The 26114-nt window shown below is 43.2% G+C and overlaps 1 protein-coding gene across 3 annotated transcripts in view; it reads right to left on the minus strand.

Moving 5' to 3' along the window:
• Positions 1 to 26114, minus strand: part of GNAO1 (G protein subunit alpha o1) — a 294593-nt gene that overhangs the window by 49492 nt on the left and 218987 nt on the right. For all 3 annotated transcript variants that reach the window (XM_038368089.2, XM_043495136.1, XM_038368090.2), the window contains exons 5-6: positions 9103 to 9231; positions 7380 to 7509 (exon numbers count right to left, since the gene is read on the minus strand). In XM_038368089.2, coding sequence (XP_038224017.1) covers positions 7380 to 7509; positions 9103 to 9231 — 259 coding nt within the window. The remainder of the gene's footprint in view (positions 1 to 7379; positions 7510 to 9102; positions 9232 to 26114) is intronic.

Genomic DNA, 26114 nt, shown 5'->3' on the forward strand with positions numbered 1-26114 from the left:
AGATACAAAAGTGGTACATAATCTCATCTGTTAAATTGTTTCGGTGGACGGTGTGGCACAGCCCATCTGTATGTAGCCACACAGAATGACTTGTACAGCACATGTACAGTGGGCCCTATTCAGCAGCCACTGCTTGTCTACGTCTCCTGCTGAGGCACATGCATACAGTGGCTGCACTGTTGACCCCAGCGTTTTATTTATTAGCACTTTCCTTTTTATCGCTGAACATCCTTTAATGATCACTGAACATTTTATTTTGATACAAATGATTCCATGGACAAGGGAAATATTTGAACTGGTGATCAGATATAGCATCAAATGAAGTGCTAGAACTGCAACGTTCCTATTTTTACTGACACAATGTATCTTTGATTAGAAGCTGTGGCTTCTATTAAATTGGTTCGCTTTCCTCTCCAGCTTGTATGGTAATGATGTGTGTGGTGAAGAGGTGGCTACACACTCAATCATTAATTTATTTATTGGACGCCATTGTTTTTCTGGGATCCTCGAAGATACTAGAAAGAAGGCATCTTGCAATTGAATGGTGCAAGCTGCAAGAAAACAGGCAACATCCTTTTGACCACCGGTAAATGAGTTGGTAGGTTTGCTTGCATATAATTCAACATAGCACAGAAGGACAGAAATACCCTATTTTCTTAGCTGGATGAGCCCTCAAGTGTTTCCTTTTTCTTTTTAAAAGTCACCTGAGAGTATGGTACAGTGCAGGTGCTCATACCTCTCTTTTTACTGTGGGGTATAGAAGACACAGAGCGCTGCTTCCCTTTGCCAGAGGTGGAATCAAAATCATAAAGCTATAGAAAGCTGAAAGGACTTTGTTCAGATGACCCTTGCCTTTCTAAAACCCTTTTGAGAGGGGGGGAAGAAGAGGACGGAAGGTGGAAAGGGGCAGGAACACAAATACACAGTCACTTTTAACCAGAGTCCCTAGCAGAACATTATTTGTGCCATTCTCTACTATTCTTAACTCTTAAAACAAGATGCATATACAGCAAGATGTAAACACAGCTTCTGGGATTGAAGAAGAACAATCCGAGACCAGACATTTTGGACTGTTATAATACTTACCCTTCAGTTCATCATCTCAGAATTATAAAATAATTAAAACAATCAGAACAGGTTAAAACAGCAGCGTTTATACAGTACTGCAGTCAAAGCACATCAGGTAATATATGGTGAACACAGAAATCTTGGTTTCTAAACAGAGCAGAGGCCTTCTCATCCGGTGGACCTTTTAGCTAGTGCTGTCATATTCCCATTGTAGCCAACGTGCTCCAAAATCCCATGATGATTTTTTCCCTTTAAATTTACATCAAAATCTGCAGGGAAATGGAACACTTTTTCCTTAAGTAATTGATGTCATTGAGTTGTCACCATTACGTACATACAGCACAAACAATTAAATGGCAAACCCCAGTAGAAAACAGTATTTGCAATAAACATTCCTTTATACCCTACAAATTCCAGTGCCAGGATTGGACATTTCTCCCGGAGTCCCCAGGATGAATGAAGCTAGTCTATTGTCTCCTCTGGGTTTGGGACGGCCTTCTCCCGACAATATCTAAGATCTGTTTTCTGGCTGAATATTACCACTACTCCCCTGAGCTCTCCTTTTCCACCCACTGTCTCAACTCTGCTTCTGTTGTAATGACTGGGGCAAATAGGGCTGGGAAACCATGACATTTCCCTCTGTATGACTCCTCTTAATATTTCCACCTCTTTCCACATTGTGCCTACTTCTAGATGCATTTGCTTGGTCCTTTTGGTGGAGCAGGAAGGAAAGAAAATCTTCTAGTGTCTCTCACCTTGTTTTCTGCCAGCAGTTCTCAAATGCAGCAGTTAATATTTCCTATTTTGTGCTCTGGCGGCAAAGAAGAGGTGATTGCTTCCCTGATCTTGCTACCATCCTGATCAGGACTATTGTGCATCAGAACTTCTCTTCTGCTCCCCAATGTATAGCTTCTAGTTATATTTTCTACAGATGCCAAAGATCCTTGAATTTGCTCTTTGCTTCTAAGCACATGGATGACTGGTGCAATTTGCACACTTATAGCCAGGAGAGCATATTAACCACATCATTCAGTGAGTGCCAGTTTCTAAAGGTCCAACACTAATGCATAGCTAAGGTCAACAGCACGAAGGTGTGAGTGTGTTACACATGCAGTAACTAGGACACAAACAGTATCTTCACATGCCAGCTAGATACAGAGGAACTAAACAGTTTAATTCCAGAGGCAGCAAAGTGTACCAAGCGCATCTGCCTTTTTAACCTAGCATGTACAAGAAAGAACTGAAGAGGATATTATAGGTTCACATGGTAGATCCCATGCCACCATTGTCTTAAAAAGTGTCATAGGGAGCAATAAAAATCCCCACCTGCTTATGATCCATTCCAGTGTTGTATATGAATGTTGCTAGTGGGTGTTTCCCCCTACCCGTTACCTGGGATTTGGATATGGCCTTGGGTTTTTTTTCATATCGTTGTATTATGAAGACTAAAAAAGTCACTGAACTACCACCCTGAGAGCGTGACTGTGCAAGGACGTCCATGGAGCTGCTCGGTCACTTAGCAACTGAGCATTACCCCTTTTTATTATTTATTCAGTACTGTGGTGGCACCTAGCAGCCCTAATGATGGACTAGTCAGATGTATATTGCCCGCCGTAGGCCACTGTGTGAGACCCATCTTACCACTGGAGGAAAGCTTTTGTGAACTGTGTACGGGACGATTTAGGGGAAAACTCAGCATAACATTTCATTTTGCTTTGCTGTCTCTACCTATAGAATATGTATGAAACCAATGGAATTCCAACAGCACTGTGGGTGTCTACTCCTACGTTTCATTCTTCTGCTCTGGGAGCAGAGCATGACAGTCAGGTCATGGGTTGGACCATCATATGAGGAAGGCTTTGGATGTGCTGGCAGTGGAGCAGTGCCTGGCTGAATTCAGGAAGTTCAGATTGGCTATGTATGCAAAGCTTGGATTGGTACTTGAATGTAGGTCTAGAAATCTCATGAGAAGAAACTTTCTCATGAGATTATTAGTTCAGACTGAGCTAGACAGGCTAGTCCTCCTGCATTTCTTCTGGTTTTCATGTATTTCTTACTGTTCCTCCCTGAAAACACAGAAGTGGAGAGGCATCCCTTATGAAAATTACAACAGTACTATAAAGCAGTGGTCTCAAATGCTACAGTGCATGCTAGGTGCTGTGATAACAGATAAGTGAGGCAAGGTTTTAAAACGAGGGTCATGACAAGTAGATTAAAAATGATCAACTTTTCTGAACTTCAAGCAAGGTTTCACTTTGAGGGGGAAGGTTTGGATCAGTTCTTATTTTATCTGCACTCATTTGCCCATTTCTATTTGACAAGGTTCCACAATGAACTTGTTGCTTAAGGGCTGGCTCTCCAGTGAACTGGCCACTACAAACTTCTTGGGTTCAGTCTTCATCTGATAGAATTGGCCTGAAACTGGAAGCTGCCTGGAATGTGTAGTTCACTGACAGACCTCAAGGGGCTGCTGCTGTAAGCGCCTGGTCGCCCATTTGAGCCCAGTGAGAGAAATCCAGGATCTTCATTTGAGACTGCTTGTATTGTAACTATAATTTTGTCCACATAAAGTACAGTTTTATTCAGAAAAGTATAAAATGGTGAGGTGAGTTCTCATGATTGTCAATGTTATGCTCTGTTTACAAGGAACAAATATTTTTTTCAAGTGCCATCTTTGCAAACGTGTTTTAAGACCTCACACACAAGCTGGGTTCTTTTTTTCTCATTTATCATCACCAGTAATAAAGATTTTGCCCTTAGTGACATTTGTGCAATCTCAGGGCCTTCAATGGTTTTGCACAGGTTTAAGTGATGGGAACTTAGTAAGAGTTTCTATAGATGATGTGCAAAGAAGAACACAATCCAGCTTACTTTCTTAACTGTGTTGCCTTTGTGCTAACAAGTATGAAACAGTAAAAGCTCCTTTTTGTAAATAAAGGCAGCAGATGTGACTGATGCACACAGGGGCTAAATCACCTGACCTAGGAGATGTCATTTACACAGTTAGTTTTAAAGCTGAACTACATTTTAAGGAAGGAGATTGTGGTGAATAAAGCTGTAGGTGAAATTGTTCCTGACAGAATGGTAGGGGTGAAATTGACTGAGATCAAACTGTCAGTAGATGCTGTGTTTTCAGCATGCCACTTGCATAGGAGATCTGAGTTATGGAAGTAGCAGGCCCAAGGATACTGAATTTGTTGTTTTCTTTTTTCACTACTTGTGTTTTAACTCAGCAGGACTTGTATAGTTAGGCTAAACAAGAGCGTCATCTGCATTTAATTTGCACTTTCCAGTGTTGTAGTTTCTTTGCAGTGTTGCCAAGACCTGAAGAAGAGTTGTGTAGAAGCTCGAAAGCCTGTCTCTTTCACCAGCAGATGCTGGTAAAAGATGTGACCTGACCCACCTTGTCTCTCTAATTTGCACTGACAACTGTCCAGTCAAATGATCAGAATCTGTGTCTTTTTTCCTGTTGCCCAGAGTACCAGGGAGTGACTTGTGAAGTGAAATGTACATAGAAAAAAAATCCCAGAACTGCACCTCAAATTAATCCAAAACTAATATTCTTAATGGAGAGTGTGGTGCAACTCTGTGGGTAACTGTGTAACTGTGGGTTACAGAAGCTGCTGTTCCTGCCTACATCAGGGGTTCAGAAAACAGTCTGAATTAAAGACCTAATACAACACTAGTAAGGCTCCCACTGAGAATCATCACTGTATTTCTGTTCTCTGTTAGAGAGATCATTGATGTGTCTGTCAGCATGGATGGTGTGGGGAGCAACAAACATTAAGTAATATAGCCTCACAACACTTCTGTAAATCAATTTTATCCCCATTTTATAGACCTTGGTAAACCAAGTGAAAGGCCAAAGCACTAAAAGTGGTCACTAATTTCAGGAGCTTCAGTTTTTTGGTGCCTAACGAGAGACACCATGGACCTCATTTACAGAAGCTCGAAAGCCTGTCTCTTTCACCAGCAGATGCTGGTAAAAGATGTGACCTGACCCACCTTGTCTCTCTAATTTGCACTGACAACTGTCCAGTCAAATGATCAGAATCTGTGTCTTTTTTCCTGTTGCCCAGAGTACCAGGGAGTGACTTGTGAAGTGAAATGTACATAGAAAAAAAATCCCAGAACTGCACCTCAAATTAATCCAAAACTAATATTCTTAATGGAGAGTGTGGTGCAACTCTGTGGGTAACTGTGTAACTGTGGGTTACAGAAGCTGCTGTTCCTGCCTACATCAGGGGTTCAGAAAACAGTCTGAATTAAAGACCTAATACAACACTAGTAAGGCTCCCACTGAGAATCATCACTGTATTTCTGTTCTCTGTTAGAGAGATCATTGATGTGTCTGTCAGCATGGATGGTGTGGGGAGCAACAAACATTAAGTAATATAGCCTCACAACACTTCTGTAAATCAATTTTATCCCCATTTTATAGACCTTGGTAAACCAAGTGAAAGGCCAAAGCACTAAAAGTGGTCACTAATTTCAGGAGCTTCAGTTTTTTGGTGCCTAACGAGAGACACCATGGACCTCATTTACAGAAGTCCTGAGCATCCACTTCTTCAACAGACATTTGACAGTAATCGGCACGTTTGCACCTCAGACCCTAGGCATTTTTGCAAACTGAGTCCTTCCTAACCTGCATATGCTCCTCCACATCGTGTGACTGGCAGACTTCCCATTCCAGAAGGGGCATCACCTTCTCAGTGGGTGAGTGTCTCTTGGGAGCTATGGAGACATGTGGTTCACAAACACACACAACAGAGTTGCTGTACTCTATTTTAGATCTACATAGCAGATGACACTAGTGTTATTACAGAAAATTGATCACAAAGTTGATGGGCAGGATTTTCAAAAAGCTTTGAGTTAGGTGCCCAATTCTCATTGACTTTCCCCTAACTCCCTTAGGCCCTTGAAAATTCCAGCCAATATCTGTGATACTGGGATGGATACATAGGAAGTGGAAAACACATGTATAGGAAAGCTTCTTAGTTAATACAGATATTATAAAGTAGCTGGTGCATCCTAAATGTTTTCTGGAGGAGTGTGGTGCGGTATGGTGATTCAGAATCTCAATCCGAATCTGTAGATCTAGGGGCATGTGGATATTACTATCAGACTAAATTCTGGTGTCTATGTAATCTAAACTAATGCAATGCAGGATTTCAACAAGCAGGTGATCTCTTTACCAGAGTTCATGAATCTGACCAAGAAGATGTAAATAGCCCAAAAAGTCTCTTCGTGAATCCATTATTGCCTGCAAGTTACCAACCCTTTTAGAGTCCCTCCCCACCGTGTTATCCATTCTAACTTCTGATGCTTTACAAACAGGAAAGAGGGAATAAACGTTAGTGCCTCCTACAGAAACTGGTGACAATAGCATCTCCATTGAACTGTTGCACATTGGGCATGCACAGAACATTTAGGAAGCTCTGACTTTTGGTTCTTCAATGCTGGGCAAGTGCAACTCCATTTAAAAGACAATACCTGGTTACTCCTACAACGACTTGCCTTTTCTGTTATTGACATTCCATCTCCCCAAATGCACAGGTATCTTTCTTACTGCATGCCGTATAGTTGGTGAAAAGTGCTAGTGAGTGTTCTCCCACCCTTTATTTGCCCACACATCTAACACATTCAGATTAATGGGGAGTGCCACACAATCATCTGGCAGCTAGTGTATCCCGATATCTCTTATTTTCAATTTCCATGCAGTATTTCAGGTCTAGTATCACAGTGGGGAGGTATAGGAGATAATCCCATCCCCCATAAAACAAATTCCACCCAAGAGTTGAACAGTCCCCATTTAACTCGGGAAAATGAATTTCTTTTGCATTTAGAAGCAGGTTACCCTGATAGCTTGAATCCGCCTGAGGAATCTGTGGGGTTGCAACAGCTTTGTGTATCTGGATGTTCCAAGTGCTGTTTGTTTATTTCCTTAAGTTTGTTTTCAAAAGCACCTATTCACTGCTTATCATTCTACTCTCTGGGTTCAGGATCCTCTTTATGTCCCATGGCATTTTGCACTGATCAACTTGAGAGAAAAGAAAACATTATAACTTAATCAGAGCAAGAAACTGTTACCTTGGTTAACTCCACCCTGGGCAATGGAAGACTTAATTTCCAAGGGTTAGGGGAAGAAAGGATCTGCACACGATTTCAGAATCAAGGGAAGACGTACGATTAACAAAATTCCATTGATTTGGTACAAGCCAATGAGCGTGAGTTGATCCCTGAGCAATGGCAGGCTATGCAATAGGCCAGCGATGAGGTGTCGGGACCTGTGTCGCCCCGTAAGCACTCACCGTGGTTTCATCTTCATGGAGCACCTGATCGTAACCACTCAGCGCGACACAAAAAATGATCGCTGTGACGTCCTCAAAGCAATGGATCCATTTCTTACGTTCTGACCTCTGACCTCCCACATCGAACAGCCTGTGCATGAAACAGGGACGTCTCTTCATTTATTCTTTATTAACAAAGGGAAAATATTAGTAATCCCTTCTGTATTTCTAAGTACTCATCCCTGAAGGGCTCCTCGCACAGGACAACAGAGTCTGCAATGACTCTCTCTTCTTCCTTTTCTGAGGTTTGGAACCCCGCTGTCCTCAAGGAGGAGTTCTACGGGCAGCGGCGGTTAGGAAAACCCATGACAGCATAGCTCCTGACGATTGTCCAGGGGCTTGGGTGCTGTGGGGGATTTGTTGACCGTACATGGGCAAGGGGCCTCTCTGACGACAGCTCTTGGTTTCCAGAGAGCCCTAGCAATCTGCATGTATCTTAGGGGATCTGTGGCTTTAAGAGGCTGAACTCCCAGTCTAATTTAGTGTGTGTGTGTGTGTGTGTGTGTGTGTGTCTTAGAAACCTCCGTCCGCCCTGCACTCGAGAGTACAATTACTGGCTAACTCCATGAGCGTCAGCGTGTGGAGTTTCTAGTTGTCTACATGAGAGAGTCACATGTAGGCAACAAATGGCAGAATGTTTTTACCATATGCCATTCCAGACTGGAGCAGAGTCTGTTTGTTCTTGTGTCATGTCTCCAGCTCAGGCAAGTGCCAGAGGGTTCAGAGGAAGGGGCAAGGAACCCCGTCATGGGCAAATGTAGAACAACCTGCTCATCAGGGATTTTTTTTCTAAACCAAGGCAAGTAGTGCCTTGGTGCCTACCCCACACAGGTGATGAAAAGATTAATGTGGGCCAGAGAGGCCAATTAATCCACCTGGTTGCACCTGGAGGGTGGGCCAGGGCTAGTTACTGATGAAACCCAGCTGGGGAAGGGCTGGGTGGTACTATTCACAGAGGAAGTTTGGAACAGAATGAGGCTGAAGGGAGAAAGTCTGCTGTCCCTGTCCTAGGAACAGGGTGTGAAGAGACCTTGAGGGAACAGGAAAGCTCTTGCAGGGTGAGAAGAGCCCAGGACAAGGCTTGGCAGTAAGAAGACCAGGGACGTGGCAGTAAGGAATTGTGTGGCATGAACCTTGACTGCCTGTCCTAGGTTCCTGGACTGGAACCCAGTGCAGTGGGTAGAAGTGGGTTCCCCTACCAGCCTCCAGGAAGGGGATATGGACTACAGAAAGCCCTAAGACAAGGATGTATGGATCACTGGGCACAAAATAGAGGGCAGCATACTGGATGGAGGGACCAGATGTGTTTTTGCTGGACTCTGTTATCCTGGAAAGGTAGAAACTGAAGTGTGACCCAGCTTGAGGGCTGAGTCACAAGGAGGGATCACCCTCCCCACCAGGACTGGAGCAGCTGTGAGAAGGGGGTGCTACAGAGGACAGAACTGCCACGCCATGCCCCGCCATGAGTGGGTACATCTGTGGTGAGTGTACTCTGCTTCAGTTACAAACCATTTTACATATGCTACTACCCACAGAAATGCAGCCACCTCTAGGGTGGAGGATAGCAGCTAGTCAGACAAGCATACTGTGGGAGAACTTTTGGCCAAGGTAATATGGTTGCAGTCATACAATGCTGATATTTGCACTGCCTGAAAATATAACCGTGGATTCACATCAGACTTACCTGAAGTGGAGGTTTTTGAATGTGAAATGGGTTTCTACAATGCCGGTTGTTTTGACCCTGGTTCGAAGTATATCCTGCTCTGTTGGCTGGTAGTCTGGAGCTCCGATTCGATCTAAGCTGTCTAGGTAGCTATAAAAGGAAAAAATCACAGAGCAAGAAACATATTATTTGTTGTCAGTCTAATTTTTCAGTGCTGTTTGTCCTTTTGGTTAAGGAAAAAAAATCCTCTTGAAAAAAGCCCAAACCCACTGGCTCAAGTACAAGATCTCACGCTAAAACGGAAGCAGGAAATGAAACTATCAGGTTCTGCTTGATATGATTCTTGATAAAGGGATTCCAATCTGTGAAATATGTATTTGTTGTTTTCTATTTATACTGCAGTAGTATCTAGTGGTGATCAGGATCTGACTGTGCTTGGCACTCTATATACACCCCCCCACCCCCCAAAAAAAATGCCCTAAAGAGTTTCCAAAATGCCACAGCATTTTCAAACTATGGTCCAGAAGACTATAGTAAAGCTCTCCTACATTGCAGTGTTTTGGTCCATTACTGTAGAATACTGTGGTGTTTTTTTTTTTTTTCCAAAATGGTAAGCTTTTTGCAAATGTCCTCTCCTGTATCTTTACAGCACCTAACCCATTGTGGGTACTCCTGTAATATAAATAATAATAATGATATAATGATAGGTGAAAGGGCGGAAAAGAAAAGACAGGCACAAAGCACATATACAGAAGTCTAAGGCTTAGACCAGGGAATTAAATGCTAGATTTTCAAATACCCTTTTTATTTAAATGCTTAATTTCAACACCAAAGTTTAAAAATTTTGTCTCACGTCACTGCCGGTGGCTTCATTTTACACGGCATGGGTATAAATACTATTCACTAAGTGCTCGATCCTGCTAGGGGCTGATCAACCCTGGTCCAATCCACCAGCAAAGCACTTAAGCACATGCAGACCACCTGAGTAATCCATTTAAAATCAATGAAGCTGCTCATGTGCTTCAAATTGGGCACAAGCTTACAGGACTGAGCCTGACATGTTCATCAAGTGAAAAAGAACGGTGTGCAACAATGCCTAGAAATAAGAAGGCTAGAAGCAAAACGACTGGCTTTTCTGCAGGAGAAGTTGCTGACTCTGAATGGGCCTGGCATAGTTGTTTCATCTAGGAACCAGCTCAATGCCTGCAAAATGTTCCCTTTGACGCAGGTAGATAAGTACTATGGTTGCCATTAAACTTTTTACAATTTCACATTTTTGCCTAATCATCCATCGTTCCTGAGGTGTTTGTGGTATTCCCTTTATCTACCATAGGTAGCAATGCAAATACTGTGGTAGTGGAAGTTACTTGCCGTGAGCAGTTGGAAAGATTTTTTCGTGTCCACTTTATTATTTGGGCTAGTTGGAAAAAAAAAATTTTTTTTTTTTTTTTTGGACCAGCTCGAGTAGTTATCCCCATTGAAGCCTAGGCATAGTAGGGCCTGATTCAAAGCTCATTGAAATCAGTGAAAAAACTCCTATTAATGTCAATAGGCTTTGGATCAGGCCCTAAGTAACTTGGCCAAGGCTGCATAGTGGGGCAGTGGCAGAGATTGGCATTGAACCTAGGCCTGCAGAGCCCAAATGTTCTGCTCCAATCCTTAAGCCATAAGTAAAATAAAACCCAAACAGAATACACAGTAGTGGTGTAAGCAGAGCAGAAATAATGAAGGAGGTCAGACAAGATGATCATCAACGGTACAGTTTTCAAAAGCACCCAAGTCATTTATGATCCCACTTTTGACAATTAGATTTAGGATCCTAAGTCATTTAGGTGCTTTTAACAGAGTTGGCACCCACCTCTCATGTGCCCCCTTCTGGTTAGGCGTGTCTGGTTCTTTAGTTCTGGTGACCCCTATTGGTGGTTGTCAGGTGGATTTGTCAGTGACACAGCGCTCCGGCCGAGTCACACTGTCTGCATGTTAACCAGCACAACCCCCTTCTGGGATATACGGTCCACCAGGGCCCCTCTCTCTAGCCCTCCGTGGGCTTTGGTATTTAAGTAGTCCAGCCCTGGTATGGGGCTGTATCCCCAGAGCTTCCTCCCTGGAGACACTATCTTCCTGCAGCCCTCCCCAGGCTCAGGCCCTACTAAGTCCTAGCAACCAGCCAGATGCTCCCTCAATACTCCCCCAGGCTCTGCTACTCTTCCAGGCCCACAGTCCCTCCTACTCCAAGCAGCAACTGACTATTGCTCTCCTCTGTAGCTCCTTTTATAGGGCCCTCCTGGGTGCTGATTGGCTGCTTCCCCTGCAGCCACTCTTGCCTGCTTGGAGGACCTCTCCACTGCTCCTTCCCTGGGATGGCTGTGGCAGAACCCTGAGGCCTCCAGCAGGGGGTCTTAGGACCTAGTCCACCCCATCATAGTGCTTTAGAAAATTTTATCCAATTCTGACCTTAAAATCTATGAATGTTTGTTGCCCTTGTCTTGAACCCAGGCCCACTGAGTGTTTGAGAAGTAGCCTTGCCCACCGGGCCACACCAACTCATGAGAGTTCCAGGGAATTCACAGACTTGGGTGGGCTCCCCATCCACTTTCTGGCTGGCTACGTGGTCTTGACCCTGATTGGCTGGTGACCATAGATGCCCATCCTGCTTCCCTTCTTGCTTGTCTGAGCAATGAGCCATTGCCTGCTAGTTGCTTCTCAGACCCACCTGACCCTGCCGTGCTGGCTTGTCACCTCGTTTGACTTGGTCCTGCCACCCTCCCTGACCCCGCCTTGCTGTACCTTCCCCTTGGATTGGATCTCCTGGTGATTGGACCCTTTGTGTGAACTCTGATCTCTGATCAGGACTTCCGTTTGACCCTCCTGATTCCTGGACATTACAAGCCTTCATTGCACAGACTGGCCCAACACTCAAATCTGAGGCGCACAGGTTGAATTTTTTTTTTTGTATTAAATCAACGTTCCTCTTAGGTGAAACTATCCATAGATCATTGGTTTCCTGAGCTGCATATACCCATGATCCATTTACTCATCCAAACGCAGGTTGTAAGGTTTAAAATAATTCAGCCTGATCAAATGTAGCATATAGAAATAAGATGAATATAGTTTAGATTAAAATTTTAATAAGTGTTTTCAGCATTCAGCTGTACCATCTGATGAAATCTTTTCCATTGTCAGGTTGCATACACTGTAACTCCTATTGAAGTTGATGTGAGTTACACGTATGCATGAGGAAAGGGCCCCAGTGGAATTAGCAGAAAATGCCCGAGATGGGAAGAGAAATGGTGCAAGATTGTGTAAGGAAAGGAGCATGTCACACAGAATTAATATGAATTTACTGATGGGTGGAAGGAAGTTCAAGTTTGAGCCCTCCACATTTGGATGCACATAGTCTGGTTTGAGCATCTCCCTCAATTAATGCTAAATGTACCTTTTTTTTTTTTTTTTACATGCAAGATTTTGTAAGTGGGTTTGGTGCTCATGAAAGAGGAGGATTCATAGCACTGACGTGATTGTACGTGAACTTCCCCATGCAGCTCTGTTGCTGTACCTAAAGTCCGACCTGTAACATCTTTGGCTGGTTAATTCTGGGTTCTTATTTAGTCTAATACACTTCAGCCCTGACCTGCAACATGTCCTGCTGTTCCAGCTGTAGGCACCTCACACAGCTGTGCCAAAGTACTTGAAACTGTATCTGCAACACTCCCTGGTATCGCAATACCGGGCTACCAAGCAACTTTACTCATGCACCTCTCTTCCAGCCATGGGCTTCTCTTCACACCAATATACAAACTAACAAAGAAAACTGCTGATCCAACTATTTCTTCTACAGGGAAGGGAAAAAGAGATTACTGCTGAAACCCTGGCCCCACTGAAATCCCCATTGACTTCAGTTGGGACAGCATTTTACTTGGTCAGTCTCTAAATAACTGGAAAGTGCTCAGACTCTGTGGTGATGGTGGCCATATAAGTACCGAGATAAACAGATAAGGGGTGGGATTTTCAAAGAGCCTAAGGGAATTAACCCACTTCTTCAGATGCATGGAGTGAAAATTACAGATGCAGGCATTATTATACATTGAAGAGAAGGGAGTTACCTTACAATTTCCACTTCATACGGCTAAATTTAGTGCCTTGCATGGTGTCAAGTATCAGGAGGTAGCCGTGTTAGTCTGTATCCACAAAAACAATGAGGAGTCCGGTGTATAATAATGCCTGCATCTGTAATTTTCACTCCATGCATCTGAAGAAGTGGGTTTTTTACCCTCAGAAGTTTATGCCCAAATAAATCTGTTAGTCTTTAAGGTGCCACTGGACTCATCATTTTTGTGGATACAGACTAACATGGCTACCCCCTGATAAGGGAATTAGGCACCCAATGCCCATTGAAATTTGATGGGATTTGGCCATGTAACTCCCTTCTGCGCCATTGAAAATTTAAGCCAAGATGAATTCATGGGTGTAAATCCATGCTGAAGTGGTGTCTGATTGTGTGGTGGTTTTGTGATGTGCAACAAATGGGAGAACAGGGTAACATCTACCAACTCATTTTTATTTGTGTCCTGAGTTACTTTTTGACCAGAGGGCTTGAACAGAAAGACCTTGGGCTCCATTCAGTTCCATGCTCTTACGGTACATTCCACTACACTGGGAAAAACCAAGCCATCCTCTAAACTGAAAAACAAACCCACTGCTCAGCCTGCTCTTGTCATCTTATATGTTTGCCATGGAATGTTTTCGTTGTTCATTTTCAGTGAAGAATTACATCACCCAAGGAACTTACAAGGTCTAAGAAGAATTATTTCTACTGTGCCCTTTGTCAAGCATTTAAAAAACATAATGATTTTGTGATAGATGCTCCCTTAATAGCCTTGTGATGAGCCCTGGATGTATGAATGGGGGCTGTATCAGCACATCCTTGTAATAAGATTCCTCGCTCTGATGGCTGCAGACATATTCACTCATGTTCTATTCACAACTGGTTGTCAGCTTGTATTATTTAAGAGATGGCTGTCTGAAGAAGTGAATTTCTCTACACTAGCATCTCCATACACAGCCAGCTTTGCAGTAAATTAAGTTGCTCATATACACCTGGTGGTCGATGCCCTCATGAAAAAAGTAGGGGTGTAAGAGTGGGGATGAGGAACATCTCCCTGGATATTTTGTTCTGAGCTGCACCCTGGAGACTCATTAGCATGCATTCATCATTGTTTCTTGCAAACGGCTCAGTTCTCTTCACCTTAGCCTGTTTCCTGATAGTTATTACAATTTGTTCTTTCCCCTGGGGGATTACTCTCTATTCCAGGAAGTGAAAAAAGAAAAGAGATTAAAAGAACAGGCTAAGAAAAGGAATATGCAGAGATCCAGTCCACAAACTGCAGCCTTAGTATGCTGCAGATTGCCAGGAAGTCAGATAACCAGCCTGTAGAGGGTGTAGCAACACAGGAATTGACACAAAAGAACAGACCCATGGTCCATCTAGTCCCCTGTCCTGCCATGGACAATGTCCAGTAGCAGTAGCTTCAAGAAGAACTTCCCATCTGCCCGCACAGTGGATAATTATGTCTCTCACATAGGGGAAGTTCCTCCTAATCTCCATTAATTAATGGTTAGCTTATGCCCTGAACCATCAAAGCTTATAGCCCTAGCTTTTAAAAATTCTCATCCACTGTACCTGTGTGTGTTCTCATTACGCAAATACATCCTTTATGTTTGTCTTACGAAGCCCTTGGGCTCTCTGTCTTGTGGCAGTGAGTGCCACAAACCAATTTTGCATCGTGTAAGAGGTATGCCCTTTAATCACTTTTGAATGTCTTGCCATTCCCTCTCGTTGAATGCCCCCTTGTTCTTGTGTAAGGAGAAGTTTAATAAATGTGCCTGACATACCTTCTCTACACCATTCATTCTTTTGTATATCTCTAGCAAGTCCTCTCCTATTTGTTTCGTCTCTAAATTAAAGAATCCCAATCTTTACAAGCATTCCTCATATGTCTTAAATTATTTTCATTCCCTGTCTCTGGTCCCTGTGTATTTCTGTTATTCCTGATGAGGGTGGACCCTCGCTTTATATGAAGGCACAATATTTTCAATGTTAATTTTCAACCCCATTCTTTATACAGTGTTAGCTCTCTTGGCTGCTGGGGCTTGGAATTTCCTGAATCTGGAGCAGCATCCTTTCAACTGAACTTTTTGCAATTGAACTGAGTGCACTGGGTGTTGAAATGCAATGTTTCACCAATCTTCTCAAGCTTTGTGATAGGAGCGCATTAGCACACAGGTGTCACACTAATATAGAGCTGTAGGAATGGGAAGCTGTCAGCTTTGGATGACCTGTTTTAACATTTTTAGCTTAGTTCAGTTTCCCACTGCCTGAGGTCTTTAAAGCTTCAAAGAATAGCAGATCCTCAATGCACACATTAATAAAGGCCTGGCCCAAGGGTCATGATTCTGTTATGTGACATGCACACTTATTGAATGCTGTTGTGATAGGACTATGGTGCATTGTAGATGCTATATATGGTCAATGGAGGCAAAATCTTCCTTTCGTATAGAACTTAAATTGTTACTGCGTCTCTGGTAAGAAGCCCTGCTGAGAAACAGGGAGTCAAGGCCCACTTTAGTGAGGATAGGGAGAAATCACTACACAGTTCTCAGCGATCCTGAGAAACACTAAGAACTGTAACCCAAAGGCCAAAATATTGCGGTAGATAGTTGTCACAGCCAACAGTCTTGATGACGCAACCCCACAGGATGCCAACATCCATTTAATGACATTTTAGAGGATGTGCAATGACCATATAACTCTCCTCAATATATGTCATAATGGCATTGGAAACTGGGCCTGTTTTGCTTAACTCGGGCACCAGGGTGTTGTAAACTAGAATGCAACCACATTGTAAGGGGCAAACCAGAGCTTGTTTGCAGGCTGCATTGCCCTGGGCATGCAGGAATTAAGAAAAAAGCTTCAGAAAGGATAGAGTTTTAGGATACACGAGTAAACCTCTGGCATTTATACTCTTGAGTTGAATGGCTCATTTACTGTATGCATCGTCTATCTTAAAGGCGTTGTTTTGCAGCAGATTGCTGATTCCTGAGTCATTCCGTTTACGAGGCAAACCCCAAACATATTATGCTGCTAAAAGTAAAGTCCACAAAGAACATAATTTCCTGAGGTACAGTCAGAGAAACAGGTTGAACAGCTGATGCGAAAAGGTAAAGCGTGGTCAGTCTTGAATGTCTTTACAGAATAATGCTTAAAATAATCCAGATTACCAAAACCACTCTGCAGAGACCACAAGTAAAGCCTCTTGTCACTTTAACTTTCTGCAACAGCACGTAATATCACTCTACCGATACTATAGGTAACGATGACTTTGCCGTATAGGAATTACTATAAGAAACAGACCAATGGCATCATGTCTCACAAGGCCAACGTTGGATGCATCCTAGAAATACTTAAAACCTCCCCAATGCATTAAATTGGGTGATACTAGACCATGGGGTAGGGGGCAGATTTCTTCCTGAGTTTAAATGACTTTATTAAAGACCCAATCAACAGCTACCTTGGGTCAAAATATAGCAGAGGCAGCTGGCTCAGCAGAATCATTAGGGTCTATTTTCAAGGAGGAACATTTTCAGCATATCTCCTAGGAATTCATGCTTGCAACTGTTAACATTAATGAAAATGAAGTGGGATCTCTAAAGTGATCTTTTAGCAGCCCACATGTGGATTAAGATTTGTATGTTCTCTATGACCAAAGGGTTATATGTACTGTACCCAGCAGTCTAATTTGCTGGCATTAAAAAAAAAACCAACAACTAAATCCAGTCTTAGCTAACAATTACCATAGCTATTTTCTATTTTAAGTTGAGTTCATCTGTGATTATGTCAGTTATTACTGTGAGGTAACTAATGGAAAACGTTGACTTTTTAATAGTGATCATTGTATCAATTTTTTTCACATGATTCAAGCCTGGATACTAACTTCTTGTTTTCTTTGATCAATGGACAAATACCCTGGTGTGTAATTAACAATAGTCCTTATTTGGTATCCCTGAAATTAAGCAATAAACAAAAGGCACTTGCTTGAAAGAGCATTGGTAGCTGCTCTGCACAAGTATAGTAGCCTCTAGTGATATCTTCCACACAAATAAAAAAACAACCATCACACACAAACACCAACTATGGGTAATGCCTCTAGCAGGCATGAAACAAGTCTTAGTACAGTTATTTGGGATGGCTTGATATGAGGCAGACACATACTGTGATACTACAGTATCTCTTTTTTTCTACCCCACACCTTTTACCATATCTGCCACACCTTTCCCCCATAATCATTCTGGAGAACAGGAAAAGCCACACGCATGCTACTATATTCTCTTCCAATCATTCTGGAGCACAGGAAACACACATGCTGTCATACATATGATTCCTGACCCAGCCATATAAAACCGTATCTGCAATCACACACAAGACACACAACCATAACATAATATGCCCCTTAATTAATCATCACATATGGAAACCTATGCACACAATCACCCTATGCCCCTTTAGAAATCAATTTCTGAGCATAGGAACCACATACAGACACACTCCCATCCCATTTCATCCTTTAATTCTAAAGGATATTGAATATTGTTCTTCATGGATCTAACCACGGGTTATCATAACGGAGAGGGGGGAAAAAGACAATAGATTAAAAAATAATAGGGCAGAAGCACCAGGTAGGTGCCTTCTGATTCCAGTTCAGAGGAAGGCAGTTTTGAGAATGCACTTAGGGAAATTAGACAACCAATCTGCTGTTTTTCTTCATCCTCCCCGCTCCCCCTCAATTTCTCTTTTCATGTAATTACATTGATTTTTTTTTTCAAATACAGTCTCTCGCTGCAGCACCTGCATGTCATCATCCTGCTGCAGCTGATAAATCCCCATTTTGCAGCCGAACAGATCAGATTCTGGTGTGATCAAAGTCCTAATCATAACGGTGTCCCCTGCCCCCAAAGCCCACTTACAGAACCAAAATACAGGCAGCATGACATCCCCACTTGACAGGCTGGCTACCTTTTATGGAGAGAAGCTAATTAACCCATGGGTTGCACCTGAAGGATGGGGGGGCTAAGGCTAATTACTGGTGAAACCCAGTTGAGGAGGGGCTGGGTGGTGCTACAAACAGAGTATGTTTGGAATGGAAGGGGGCTGCTGGGAGAAACTTTCCTCCTCTCTACCAGGAGAAGGGAGTGAAGAGATGTGTAGGGAACAAGAGCGCTCTTGCAGGGTGAGGGGAAAGGCTGGGGAGGAAGAAGTCCCAGGAGGTGGCAGTAAGGGGTCCGCTGGGGGTGAACCTTGACTGCCTATCCTGGGGAACCCAGGGCAGAGGTTAGACCGGGATTCCCCTACTGGCCACTGGTAAGATGGGGTGAAGCCCCTGAGAGAATGGTGTACAGACCACTGGGACCAGAATCACAGGTGGCAGGCTGGCCCGAGAGATTGGACATTTGTTTCTGTTGGACTTTCTATTACTCGGGAAGGGGCGGGACTAAGTGTGACCTGGCCGGAGGAAGAAGAGTAGACCATCATTGGACTGGAGCAACCGTCAGCGGAGAGACCTAGAGAGGAGAGCCTGCAGTGGAGCAATTCTTTTTAAAAGTTGTGCACATCACCAGTGATGTTACTGGTAAAGACCATCTGAAAAAAATCACTGTGTAGAGCAGAGCTGACCACAGGATACAGCTACATGGATGGGGCTTATCAAATAATAAATAGCCGCTGTAGTAGTTGATGGTGGGTGGGGCTTTCTGAGTTCCCAAATGAAACATACTGGAGACTTGCAGTTCAGTACTGTCCTCATCTTTTGTAAGCTACATGGTCCAGAACAAAACTGGACTATGGAAGAATTTTGTCCTGCTTTTGTTTGATGACTGACAGTGACTCCCCCGATTTCCTTTTCCCACAGGGGTTCTGCAGACAGACTGCAGAGCTGCCTCATTTAGTTAATGACACCATTTTCATGTCGGGTTGTTCTCCAGTTCTACCTGATCTTCTTTTGCTAAATGGGAGGAAGGTGGCAATGGCTCTTCCTGGATGAAGCTGACTAGGTCTCCCCATCTTGGGATCAGCTCAAGAGGAAAACAGCAGAGCCGGAGTCAGGACCAGCTCTGCGCTGGGAGGCTCAGCACAGTGCGTGTGTCATTTTTTTTAAGGTTGTGTGTGTGTGTGTGTGTGTGTGTGTGTGTGTGTGTGTGTGTGTGTGTGTGTGAGTTGATATTCTCTCTCTCTCATACATATGTTTCAATTTCTGCTGTTACAAGCGTGCTAACCCTTGGAGCTGGTGGCTTTCCACACTGCCAGAGAAAGTTTAAAAATAAATAAATTGGCAGGGCCTTTGAGATAATAAAGGCCTGTTCTGATTAATAAAACCAAAACCTTCATTGTAGAAAGAATGCCGCTGTGCTCCAGGACAAGGGTCTGGCACGGGAGCTTGAGGCAGCTGATTCATCCACATGGCATTATAGCATTGCCATTACAGTAAGAGAAGCCACTTCAACTCCGACACAGGAGAGAAATAAACAAACTGATCTTGCTGTAGAAAATGCAGCCTGCTTGATGATGAAGTCTGACGAATTACAAAGGCTCACTATCAACAGAGCTAGCCAAGTGAAATCCCTATTCCGGCTTATTTTCTTTATCCCAAGGCAACCTTCTCCAACTCTGGAAGGCAAGCAGGTGCGATCATAGGTGTAACTAGTCCTGCTGGGTTCAACCTTTTGGCCCCTCACTGGCTGGGTCAGAGGTCCCAGGATCTGAATAAGGATGTGGGACCTCTGCTTTTGTTTTTAAACTCTTGGGTAGTGATGGGTAGCAACTTTAGTTTCTTCACCCCTAAGCAAAACAATTCTTGCCCATTTAAAAAAAAAATCAGATCGTCCATGGCAGAGACGCCATTTCAAAAGATCCGATCCAGTGGCGTGGTTTAGCTTTAGCTGGCATGGGAAGGAAAACTTTAGCTAAGGAGATCTGAGCTCTAGTGTCAATCAAGTAAGGAGCCCTAGGGTTTGGTGGGAGGAAAATTGTCAGACATGGGTTTTTTATGCTCACCTGAAAGTGGCATGAGATAGGCCTGTTTCATGAGGTCATTCACCTTGCCATTTAGAAAGATGAGCTGCTGCTAATGGGGCCATGCTACCAAGTGTCCAATTCTCCTTTCCCTGTACAGCAGGTAACCTGACCAATTAACTATCAGCTGGGGTTTCCATTTGCTACTCACATTGTACGTCCATCATAGATACCGTGTATGATGAAATAAGCTAATTTCACAGCTCTGTTCTATTCCAACATCTTATCACACAGCTGGCATAACCCAAAACTAGTGATGGGCAAACCTCAGAAGGCTTGGATATGCACCGAAATGTGTCAGTTATCCCAGTTGCATCTGGATCTCTTGGGTCTGCAAACCTGGGTTAGAAATTTCGCGCAAACCAGCCAGAAATACTCTGCAATGAGCCTTCTCATGGTATTTCAGCATTTTGGTTTCAGTCCAGCTCAGAACCCAGAAACGAGAAGAGACGTACAAATTAAAGTAATGCGGGAGAAGAAAATGATCCAAACTTTTCAATATCTTCAGAAAACATTTGGGTTGACTATTTAATGGGTGAAGATCTCCGTCTGCTATTATTCTAGCTGAAACAGACATTAGTTCCTGCACAAGACAGACTGTCACTGGAGCAGCCCCACTCTGTCAGACACCTCACATCACATTTTTATATCATCCAGTGTGACCAACTGCAGAGTGGCCTGGAAGCTGAAGGAGCAACTTGAGCCTTCTGTGGTCATTCAAATATACCTGAAAGACTTGACCCATGCATCCCATCTCACTTCGCCTGGCCTGACTTCTGAGTCTGTGCTGCAGGAGGTTGGTTCCTGTGTAGCTGCCTCAGAGTACTTTGAGCCTATTAATTCCTTGTAGGCATGGCTTTGATAGTAAATGATACCTGTCAATGTCATTCTGGCGGCCTCCATTCCTAAAGAAACTTATCTGCTAGAGAATTTCCTCTCAAAGATGTTACAGGATAAGAAAGATCTGATGCCTGGTGGGAATGCCTTTCAAAATGCCATCACAACGACTATTGCAATTTTGATAATTGCAGTCTTTTCCCGTGTCATTTTGCTAATAATCCAAAAATCAACCAGCATACCTGATTGTACAAAAAAAAGTAGCCAAATAACTTGACTTGGAGGAGTAGTGGTTCCTTCAATTTTAAAACCCCTCAGAGAGAAAGGAAATGATAAAATCAGCCTGGGATTAGTCAACATGTGACAGATTGAGATGCAGGGGGGGAGGTAGTGAAGGTTTGTGGGAAATTTGGTGGGGAGAGATTGGAGAGCTGAAGTTGCCTTTTACTGTTCAGTGCTTCCCATGCAAGGGCTAGGGACAAGTGCAATCTCTGTATGGAGGCTATGCAGTAGCTTTCACATGTGCCTCTGGGATCTATCAATGCATAGAAAGTGGAGAAGGCTTTACTGGGATATGGGATGGTGCAGCCTGTACTCTCTTCCTGTGGGCCAGGGAGCGACAATGCGTCCTGGAGAGGCAATGCCTCATGAAGTGCTCCATGAGCTGAATCACTCCACATGTGAGCCAATGGTTAAATAGCACTGTCAGTTCAATTCTAGGTTTGTAACAATCATCTCTGTGGGCTAGGCCAAGAGTGTCTCTGGCCTACGTAGTCTATCAGGAGAGGAGTTTGAGCTCAGAGTAGCTTATTTCCAAAGGGAGGATGGAGTTAGCACAAAACAGTGTCAGGCCTGGAAAATATCAGTGGTTCATCAGATCACGGTTTCCTTTGCTTCCAATAAAAAGTCCTTGCCGGGCCTTCTCATGGGCATAGAATTGGAGGGAGTGGAGGCAATGGAGCATCCAGTGCAGTTAATGTAAAACTCTCCTTCACCCGCCTCAATAGTTGTATCATTGTAATATCTGAAGGCATCATGAATATTGAATTTGTCTTCACAAACCCCCCCCGCCTCGGCGAGTTAGGGAAATATTATTATCTTCACGTCATTTATGGGGAACTGAGAGAAGAACTGACTTTCCTAAGGACATGACAGGAAGGCTGTTGCAGAACCAAGAAGCAAACTCAGGTCTCCTGAGTCCCAGTTAAGAGCTTTAACCACAAGACTCTCCTTCTTTCCTCAATGCTGCAGTCCTTAGCAATCCTCCTCCTCCTCGTTGACTTTAACTGGGTATTTTGTCCAAGTAAGGGCTGCTTTTATAGAGTCCCTAAGCAGCAGTTCGCATCCCATATTGTAGATGGTAGTGATAAAAACCTGGTGATTTGTCAAAAGGAAGACATCTCTTGCTCACAAAAAGAGCAGTTAATAAATACGTTATGATATTTGATGATAGAATTTCAAGTTACCCCAGGAAGCTGAATGGAGATCATACACATTGGATTTATTTTGTGCAGACTGGAAGGGCTGAAAAATAGCTACTGTTGTGTACTTTACTGCTTTGTCCTATAATATTTCACGCTTTGCTACGAGGATTTTGTTGAATTCTGCAGATCAGCGACAGTACATTTAAACACAAGACACACAGTAATTACAGACACGGAAGAGTTTTTATAGATTTGGTGGAACAGCACCAGGTGATGGAAAGATCAGCCGTGTCTAATTAAAGCTTCCTACAAAATAAAGAGACTTTGGCTCTTGCTGCAAAGGAAAAAAAAACTCGAGTCACAAGAATGATGCTCATGTTAAAAAATGTGGGATATGGCAGAATTGTCTATTCTTGTAATATTGCATGCTGCACATGCTAGTTTGTTTGTACGGTTGACTGTGTTGGCTTAGCTTTCACACACGGATGTGGTGTTGGTTGTGAGGAAAGATGGCACACGCTCATTTGTTATTGCTAAGAGCATGCAATTTGGCCCCTCTTTCCACAAAGGTCTATTTCTCACAATGGCAGGGCTGAAGAACAACCTAGAACTTACTAGGGATAAGGGCCAGAAGAAGCTGGAAAGTAAAGTGGTTGAAAACTAAGGAGTAAGAAAAAGGGGTCACCACCCTCCCCTAAGAACTCCCGAAGAGCAGCTCAGCTTGCACTAGAGAGCAGAAGCCTTCCTGAGATTGCATTGCACTCTTTCCGTATTTTGGTGCCTCGTTAGTGCTCTGATGGGAGCATTATAAATACCTAAGCAGATGGGGAGGTAGTCGAGAGCAAGTGGGGATAAACTGTACACCCTAATGGGGTTCTCAGGTGGCATGGGAGATGATGATTTTATTTATTTTACACCATTGAAGTATTTATTTTCAGTGCAAAAAAAATACTCATATGGAATAACGTGCTTAGCAGGCAGAGAGAGAGAGAGAGAGAGACACACACACACACAAAGCCGTAGTAGCGCACAGTATGGCATCTCTGGAGGAGTTGCTGCTACACTTTCGGCTTGTCAGAAATAATATGCTAAATAATCTGCCTAAATTGTGCATTTATTCCACCGAGTAAACATTATACTATACAGTTAGGGGGCTCTTGAAAGCAGTTAAAACAGACAAGATTCCCTTGGATATGTAATAATTTTACTTTATAGGCCTCTTTTCAAGACATCAGGAGCCTGGAAATGTATATAAATGTGTGCACACATTTCATATATGCAATTACTGTAGCTCTGTGCACAAAGTCTGCATTTGTGCTTGAAAATGGCCAGTTAGTAGCTCAACTTGCTTGTGTCTCTCTCTGAAAACATCAGCAGATGCTGAGAGCGCATGAGGCTTCAGATGGTCTTTCCTGTTGGCTCTCTCTGTGGCTGTCAAGACTGAAGCTGGCAGAACCTCTGTATGATGAAGAGCGAGGCATTCTAGAATGTGAATGATGAGATGGGTTTCAGAGTTAGTCTGTATCAGCAAAAACAACAAGGAGTCCTCGTGGCACCTTAGAGACTAACAAATTTATTTGGGCATAAGCTTTCGTAGGCTAGAACCCACTTCATCAGATGCATGGAATGGAAAATACAGTAGCAGATATACACATTCACGTGTGTGTGTGTGTGTGTGTGTGTGTGTGTGTGTGTGTGTGTGTGTGTGTGTGTGTGTGTACATGAAAAGATGAGAGTTGCCTTACCAAGTGGGGGGGGGAGGTCAGTGCTAACGAGACAATTAAATTAACTGTAGGATACCCAGGGAGGAAAAATCACTTTTGTAGTGGTAATGAGGGTGGCCCATTTCAAACAGTTGACAAGAAGGTGTGAATAACAGTAGGAGGAAATTAGAAATGGATGAAACTCTTGTTATGGATGGATAAGATAATATGAGCTTCTGATGCCTTTAGGGTGTCATCACATGAGCAGCCTGAAGGTAGTTTGGGCACCTTAACTGTGAATTTGTATACTTTAAAATATTGGGGTTTCTTATAAGTTTAACTTTAGCTTATTTCCTATCTTCTTAGATAGTTGTTTTTTACTAATGACAATGATCCTTTGAGGATTTTTCTCTTGAAGTTGTCGATATGTGCGCTCAGCTAGAGCTGAGGGAAATATTTTTGGTGACTAATTAGCTGAAAACACACTTCGGGGGGGCACTGAAGCTATTCATGAATTTGGGTTGAATTTGGCAAATACTTTCAACCAAAACAAAATGCAAACTAACGAACAAACAAACAAATCCAGGTTTTTTTCTCAGAAGTCAAACGTGTGATTTGGCATCAAACTGAAAAACCAATTATTTGCTCAGCTCTACTGTCAACCTTAATTTTGCTTGAACAACATTTTTTTGTCTGGATTCCACGATAAGACTACAAAGTCTTTTACAACAGGCGGGGGGCGGGGGGCTGAAGTGTGAGGATGGGCTTGCAATTGATTTCAGTTTCCAGAAGAGGGGAGTCAGGTTTCAAAATTTGGGAAATGTTGCTCTAAATCATCAAAATGCTTGGGCCTAGAGAGCAAGTGTACAGAGGGGGACTGCTGACCTACACTTTTTAAAAAGAACTATTAGAATCCCAAAGCAACACTGATCACACGGAGCTGCCTTATCTACCAGGCATGTGATTTCTGGAGCATGTATATTTCTGGCCCTTCCAAGCGAAACCACCACATTGCACAGGAGTGACAACGGAAGCCAACAGTGAAGGGGTTAAAGAAATGCTACAAGTGACTTAAATCCTCAGCAAGAGGGAAAGTCAGACTGAACAATGAAAAGCTGATATTTCGTTGGCTTCAACCCGTGGAGTTGTTTGCGCTTTGTTTCTTTTCCATTTATTTATTTATTTTATTTATTTATTTATATTTTTGCTCAACCAAGACAACAAAGATGGTTCAGCCTAAAATTCCAGCCTAACTAGGGGTGGAGAAGGGGTTGCAGGACCAATCTGTTCTCTCTGAACCATTCACCCCAACACATTCTGACCGTTGCTGGCAAAACAAGCTGGGTGGGCTTGGATCTTCGGTTTAAACTAAAGTTGAGAATCCAGGGATCTTATCTGGAGAAGGTATTGTGGCTGAAACTTCATAGAATCAACATAGAATATCAGGGTTGGAAGGGACCTCAGGAGTTCATCTTGTCCAACCCCCTGCTCAAAGCAGGACCAATCCCCAACTGGGGGTTTTTAGACAATCCCAATGTGATTCTTATAGTCTTAACTCTAATTTTTTTGTTTTTGTGGGAAATTCACTTATTCCACCATCGACCTGTAAGTTCAGCTGCGGTCTCTGATGGCTCTGATAGAAGGCTAGCACAGTCTGGATGTGTTTTGCACTTGCCGAATAGCAACCAAAGAATAGGGCACGAGAACTCTCACCTAATGGATCCTGTCTTCAGCCCACCTATCCCCACTACTCCTCGAATTCTTGTCAACTTTCCAACAGATGGGGTGAGAGTGGGAGGATCCTTCATGCACCCAACCCCCAATAGAAGTTTGGGGCCAGATCCTCAGCTGTTGTACATCACCAACCGCAGTTCCACTGACTTCAGTGGAACTATGCTCATTTATGCCACCTGAGGATGTGTGTCCTGATATTTGGAAACACCAGGA

Source organism: Dermochelys coriacea, chromosome 12 (assembly GCF_009764565.3).
Source record: "Dermochelys coriacea isolate rDerCor1 chromosome 12, rDerCor1.pri.v4, whole genome shotgun sequence".
Taxonomy (NCBI): Eukaryota; Metazoa; Chordata; order Testudines; family Dermochelyidae; genus Dermochelys; species Dermochelys coriacea.